The sequence below is a fragment of the Eurypyga helias genome, unplaced genomic scaffold (assembly GCF_000690775.1).
Source record: "Eurypyga helias isolate BGI_N326 unplaced genomic scaffold, ASM69077v1 scaffold49149, whole genome shotgun sequence".
NCBI classification, from domain to species: Eukaryota; Metazoa; Chordata; class Aves; order Eurypygiformes; family Eurypygidae; genus Eurypyga; species Eurypyga helias.
In genome coordinates, this window is record NW_010274924.1 from 1 (window position 1) to 7300 (window position 7300).

Sequence of the window (7300 nt, forward strand, 5' to 3'; positions counted from 1 at the left end):
AGAAGGCTACCAGGTTGGTCAAGCATGAATTCTCCTTGGTAAATGCCCCCCGTGGGTTGTTTCCGGATAGGTACTTTCTTATACAGTAGAGTGGCAGGTGATGTTTGATTGTAAAAGCAAAACATTCCAGTATCATACTGAAATTCAAAAAGGCAGCACAGATTTGTCTTACACACCTCTATGACTGGGTGGCGTAAGAATAAAGAAATGACAACACACCTTTCCACCTTATCATACAGGCAAGATGATTTTACAGGTAAAGTAACCCCTATTTTTTTGCATCTTAAAGGAGGAAGGTTTGTGCAATGGTTCATGTACTTCTAAAAGTAAGAGCTCTTTAATGATACAAGATGATACACGTCAGGAGTTTGCTATAAGGTGTTCTTATTATCTTTATCAAACCTCTTTTTTTCTTCTTCTTTTTCCTCCCTTTTTTTCTTTTTCTTTTTTTTTTTAACAAAGAAGAAATCGGGAACCAATCTATTTAGTTTCACAGCTGTGAATACTCTACTAAAGCGTACATGAAATAAACTATTTGCAATAGTCCTTGTTGAGAAACCATCCTTTTTCTTAAGGTTGGACAGCTAGGGTTGACAGATAATGAATATTCTTCTAAACACATTACTGTAACTCAGAAGACAGACTCTTAGCCTTAATAATAGCAACAATGATAATAAACAATAGTGTTGTTAGTAATAGAATATATTTCTAAATGTCAGTAATGGTATTTTTAAACAAAAAAAGGCTAGCAATGTACTGTAAATGTGTGCTATGAGGAACATTAATGTGTATCTGCCAGACAATCTCAAAGAAGGATTTCATTGTTGAATTATGAAATCATTGTGTTTGATATTATCATACAAATACACTCCAGATCCGATGCAGATCACATTCAAAAAGGATTCCAAGCAGCCCCAGGGTCATCATTAACCCTCTGCTAAGCATAGTTTATAATTATTAAATAAATCTATAGATTTTAACTCCTTCTGGAACAGTTTCTATAGTGTAATTCTTCACTCACTGTGATGAAAGCATGGTTAAGGCAGAACAGGAAACATTGTTTTCTATCTTTCTCTAGACCACATAGATAGGTACATAAGGAGACACCCACATACCATTTTCAAATGGCTGAGCATGAAGGTCCCTTCCAATCCAAACCATTTTGTGATTCTATTTGCAGATTGTTCCTTTCAGACACATCTGTTCCGCACCTGTATTCTTAATATTTGTTTCTGTAGATCATCTCCCGATGTTTAAAATACTTGTTTTCTCACGGAAACTTCCACTTTGACACATGAAAATGTACGAACAGCCCTCCTACCTTTAGCAGATAAGCTTGGCAGTCACTGACATAATCATACTCCAATCCATCGAAGGTATAATAGTGTCGATCTCCATAAATAGTGCATACAGCAGGACAGGGGTAACTAGTGCAACTGAATATCCCTCTCCGACAAACACTGTAAGGAAAATTAGCAATCAGTATCTTCTTATGGCAGGGTCACTTTCTTTTTATTGTCAAGAAGAATCTTTCTTGGGTTCTTCACTCCAAGTCATACAGAAATTCAAGAAAGGAAGAAAATTCTTGGACCTTGAAACACAGAGCTATCCTGTGGATTGTTTCTGAAGTTACTAGTGATGCCGTGGCAGAAAAGTGTTGGGCATTTTGCCATCAGCACATATGTCCAATAAAAATGCACAAGAAATGAATGCAAAATCTTAACATTTTCATGGCTTATGTAAATATTTCCACCACTGCTTCCAGTCTAGATAAGACACCATGCCACAACATGTTCATTCATAAAACACCAATATTATTTTTTCTCAATAAATTTTGATTAAAATTTCCACATATTCAATGCAAAAGACCTCCAGTCACTACCTGTAAGATATTTAGGGCATCAGACAAGTACTGAATGAACTTAAGAAATAAATGCTGATATTTTGCAGGATTGCTTTTGCTGTCAGCTCCATTCAGTCACTTCCATGAATTTGCATAAAGGTAGAACTGACAGTATCTAGTTTTGATTTTGTAAGTGTATAAGCTCAGTTGATTTGCCAATGAAGTTTTTACCTGATTAAAAGCAGCCCTGCCAAACGTTTTTAATTAAATATATACTTAGCTGAAGACAGATATTTTGGTCAGCAAATTATAATTATAATTTATCTTTTTTTTCCTCCTTGGTTGTCTTTATGATACTTTATTTAGCACTCGCCCAAAAATCTGCTTATTCTTCCAAGTGTATTAGTGCACCTAATACAATAGATATCCTGTAGCTGTCTATGAAAAAGCATATACATTTTTGATTTTCAATGTACTCAAAATGTTTCCTGTATCAGTTTCACTTTGTGGATAGACTCAGATGGTATGGAGGTATGCAAAATGCTTGTACTCACCAGGTGTAACACGGTGTAGCTATTACTTCTCCTGACAGAAATTCCCTGTCTTTCCAGGTACATGGACAGCTGTCAGGAATATAACATTTCCCTCTATGCTCAGCCATCCTTCAAAATAAAAGAATTATTAAGATGGAAATGTAAATTGACAAGTAGATCAACGTAACTAAATGCGTAGCATATTGTCTAAATCCCTCCAAGGGCAACTGGTCTGCCATCCAGCCAAGGACAACTGTTTCGGCAGTAAAAGCTGTCCAAATGAAATGATCTCCACTGTGCACAGCTGGAGACCTCACAAAGCTCACAGCTGGGGCTCTCCTTCTACCCTGAAAGGGGTATTTTGGTATGGGGCAGCAGCTCCTGCAAGAGCAAGTGTAGGTACTCTTCCCTGCAAACTGCAGAACATCTGCGCGTTAACGCACGCTGCTGAGCCTGCGGACTGACTGCCCTTCCCTCTCTGCTTCTCCATCGTCCTCCCATCCCAGGGAAGCAGCCAGACTGATGTGCCTGCTCCTCTGCACAGAGCAGCAACTGTCCTGTTCTGAGCACTGGTCAGTGAGCTGGGGGATGGCAGCTGTTGCAGGGTTAGGAGGGCAAAAGAAACACAGCCTGTGAAGGGCAGTGGAGGAGGCTACCTGCCTGCCCTGGGGAAGCGGAAACAACTCAAGGTTAAGACAAAGTAGCTGCATTTAATGCAAACACTGGCAAATTTGCTTAGATCACAAATAAGTGACAGAGATGTGGTCAACCACTTTTTGCTGTCTCCTCATTTCTATTTGCTTAGCAACATTAACTTTTTTAAAACAAGATGTTACTGACACTCCCAATGCTGCTTTTTTGGGGAGCAATTCCTGCAGTTGTGATTGCAACACATGGCTGAGAGTAGAGAGATGTGTTTTCAAAGTATGATCTTGAGATAGCTTCCCTTGAAGTTCAAAAGAACACACAGATTAGAGTTTTCTTCTACCCATAATTACTGTTCATTAAAGATTAATTGGTTTTAAGTAAAAGAGTCAAGCGTTCAGAAAGATTAATAAAGACAGTAACGCAAAAGAACAGGTGGCTTGGGAAGGTCATTTAGAATCTCTGCCACTGGAAGTTAAATATCTGCAAAAAATACCATAGGTATTGGTCATGCTACCTAAGGGCAGGAGAATAGTTTAGCCCCACAAGGGCCTTTTCCATACTACTCTTCTGTAGTTCCATAATTCAACTTATCCTCTTAGATACCCAGCTCAGTGTTAGGGTGACTTGCAGTGTATATTTGAGTGATGAACTTACTGTCGTTCTCTGCTAATTTCCTCATGAAATTTTGAACTATTCTTCTTAATTTTTATAGCATTACAGAGACTTTCAGTGTTTCTTATTCTTTGCCACCTCTCTAACTACCAACTACAAGAACCACAAGCTCTCATGCAAGAATTTTCACAACAGAAAGTGTAAAACATTTTTAATTCAAGAAGATCCTTTTTTGCATACTAGAGTCCATTCTGTCATGAGTTTCCAAAGGAAAGGTTCTTCAATACCATGTACAAGCTGCTTTACTTTGTAAGCACCATAAACACCCGGGATGCTAGAATAAGGTACCAGTCTCCAGTAAGATTCCAACCCAAAAGGTAAAGTCATTGGGTCAAACAATGGGTAGTAATAGAAATAAGATGGAAAGGAGAAACAATGAGAAGAGTATCTTAAGATAATTAAAAAAAAAAAAGGTGTAACAGTCAAAATTCTTAGGAAGAGGCTTTTGTGAATTGACCATATAGGTTTAATATCATGAAGTATATGCTTAACATTTTCTTGTATAAAAGGAGAACTTCTGAACCCAATTTTTAAGACAACCTTGCTGGCCCTTTCCTAACTAAAAGCCATACTCACTTCTTGGGACTGCAAGCCTGAAAGGCATAATGGCTCCAGAAATACAATTTAACACCAATGATGGTACTAACTGTACTAAATGTTACTCATTTACTTTTCTACCTAATAGCAAAACAAGTGTTTATTCTCTTACTTAACAAACTAATTCATGTGTTTTACTCCATTATTTGACAGAAACTTGGAATTTGGCTTGTCTGTACGCCTTTTATAGTTTATCATTCAGAAAATAATCAAGTAACATTCAATTTGAAATGGTATAATACTGCTTGACTGTGAGAACAGGGCTTCAGCTCTGTTTTTTAAATTATATTTTAATTTTTTCAAATTTTGAAATTAATTTTTGTGACAATGCTGCTAGTTTAAGTTCATGCAAATATCATGGTGATGTTTCAGCAGAAATTTACCTGGTTTTATATGATGCCTTGTACAGATTCATGCATTTTTGTGTTAAAAATAATGATTTATTCCTATAACACTAGTGGGTGGTCTTGAAAGCTAACTCCTCAGCTGAGGCAGAGGTTGTAGAGGACTGCAGAATACCAGGCAAGATCAAGGAGTGAAATCTTAAATAGCTATGCCTGAAATCTGTCCTTCGCCAGTGCTTAGACATCTATGAACATCAGAAGCTGCTGGAAGGTGAATTCTGGCAGCCTCATTACACTCTGATCTAGGCACAACTGATATACTGTCAGGGAACTATTGTCTACACATACAATGAAATAAAATCAAATGCTGAGAAAAAAAGGGGGGGCACTCCACCTGAGGTCAAATTGCAGCAATTTGTGCAGCATCTTTGACTCTTCAAATCTGAAAGTGCACACAGCAGGTATCAGGGGAGGGAATGGAAAGAGATGGAAGGAGTTGATCCTGGCAAAAACTTCACAACAAATGGTTTTAGCTTTTGTACTTTGATTTGAATTCTGCAAAGCTCAGCAAACAGTCAAATCCAAATACATGATCTGAGAAAACAAAATCTTTGGATGAGTTCAGAAGGGCAGAGAGAATAAAGGGGAAGAGGGCAGGATTCAGCCCACACCATCCGTCTCCCTGCCCCAGGCTGGGGATCAATACTGTAAGCCTAAGTAGAAGTCTAGGTGAAGCAATTACTTGGGCAGTAAGTAGAACACAGATGGTTTACATTATGATTTTTTGTCATGTTTGCTTCTACACTCAAATAAACTATGCTATGCAAGTGGTGGGAGTCATCTCATGTCCAGAGAGTCTCAAATACTAGCCAATTGGACTGGTAGCAAGCTGGGTATCTCACAGGGTAGTGGAATCATGGTCTCAGGATGGAGAAACTGTGGAACTCCAACTAAGGAATCATTCTAGCATGGAACCTCACACCAGCAGGAAGAAGAAAAGGGCTTTCAGACACAACAGAAAGAGTTGGCCTTTAGCTGTGACTGTGTATCTGCAAAAAATTATAGAACAATAGCTTCAAAATTAGAGGTGCAATACCACTGGAATTTAAAAAGCAAAACAAAAATCTACAGAGTTAAACTGTGAAAAATATGTATATAGCTTGTGCTCCAGGTTGTTCTGCCAAAGCTTACCCAGGGGGGCAAATGCAGCCGCTTGCACAGGGTGGTGAGGGGACACAGGAGAAGTTCATGGCAAGGTTCGCACAAGAGATCCCACAGTTCACACCCGCTGCTGGTAATCCAGGCACGGGAGATCTGCAGTCATAGTAGATTTTTCCTTCAGGGCATATGTGAACTGCAAAATGCAGGTTAAATGAGATCAACTGCTCTTTTACACTGATGGTTTTCTATTTGGTTTTGTTCACTATTTATTTTCATGGACTGTTGTGCTACATTACAGTACACATAAGAATACAATCTGAATGAAAGTCTATAACTTCATTTGTATTACACAGACACAAAAGCAACATATGTTTTAATGTAAAAAAAAAAAAGACCAGAACTTAATATTAAGCACCTGGAGCTATGCACCCCGGATCTGACAAAGAGCCCATTCTTAAAGATGGAGTAATTATGCCTTAGTTAGAATCTTTAGAAGTGGCATAATTTTCAGTGTACTGAAATACCGTCTAAATCGATTAGAAATTCATTAAAATTTATTTTCTCAAAATGAAGATCTTAAGGCTTTGTAAACATGGCTAGTGAACCTGATTTTGAGTATTCCCGTGAGAACATATTGACCTACACCTCACATGTAATTATTTATATTTTTAATTTCCCAAGCAACTTAGTAGTACAATTTGTGCTACAGAAAAAGGAAAAAGAAAAAAACTAGACAACTTATGCTCCTAAACTCCTATTTTAAGTATGTCATGACATTAAGTATCTCGCAATGAAAATACATATGAGGAAAAAAAACCCCTGCTATTCAATGTCAAAAACTTTCTCTGTGCAACCGTAATATGAGGCAAGACAGTAAATTACCTGTATTTTCTGTAGCGTCTTCCGTACATTTCACTGTTCCATTCAAACACTGACTGGAAAAGAAAAGCAAATCCATCTTTATTCAAGAGGAAAACATTTTGTAGCCACCGTGTTAAAAAAGATAATACAACTCAACCCAATTTAAATAACATAAACCAGGAGGAAGAGGATTAAAATCTGAAAGCAATGACTTCTGACTGAGATTTTGTTGGTGCTTTCTAACTCCTGATCTGTAATGAGGGCCCAGACTCACAAAGGTGTTTATGTACTATTTAATTGCCTAACATAGGGCCAGGTGATTCAGGATGCTGGCAGTGTACCACAAAACCTTATCTGCCTTGGTGAATATGGAAGGATTCAGTAAGTAAATTTCCTGTTGCACAGATGTTAGGATACAGAGCTTGATTCTTTTTATGATAAAATACAGAACTGCAGAAAAACACATGCGAAAATAAGCCTGGCCCTCATTTTTAACTTTTTCTTTAAAAAAATTGTGGAAAAAACCCAAATCATTGCAGAGGCATAGCAATGGCAGAAAAACAAAGCATCTGCTCTCACTTTCTGAACTACATGATTACCGATCTTCAGTTATAACACCTATGATATAAGACCTCAGCAGG

At 37.8% G+C, this 7300-nt stretch overlaps 1 protein-coding gene across 1 annotated transcript in view; it reads right to left on the bottom strand.

Annotated features, from left to right (window-relative positions):
- Window positions 1–1321: 1321 nt before the first annotated feature.
- LOC104515819 (otogelin-like protein) overlaps window positions 1322–7300 on the bottom strand; it is a gene marked incomplete at its 3' end in the record, with an annotated part of 35215 nt that continues 29236 nt past the window's right edge. Inside the window, exons 22-25 of the mRNA XM_010159935.1 lie at window positions 6681–6733; window positions 5829–5991; window positions 2398–2505; window positions 1322–1460 (exon numbers count right to left, since the gene is read on the bottom strand). Of these exons, the coding sequence (XP_010158237.1) occupies window positions 1322–1460; window positions 2398–2505; window positions 5829–5991; window positions 6681–6733 (463 nt within the window). The remainder of the gene's footprint in view (window positions 1461–2397; window positions 2506–5828; window positions 5992–6680; window positions 6734–7300) is intronic.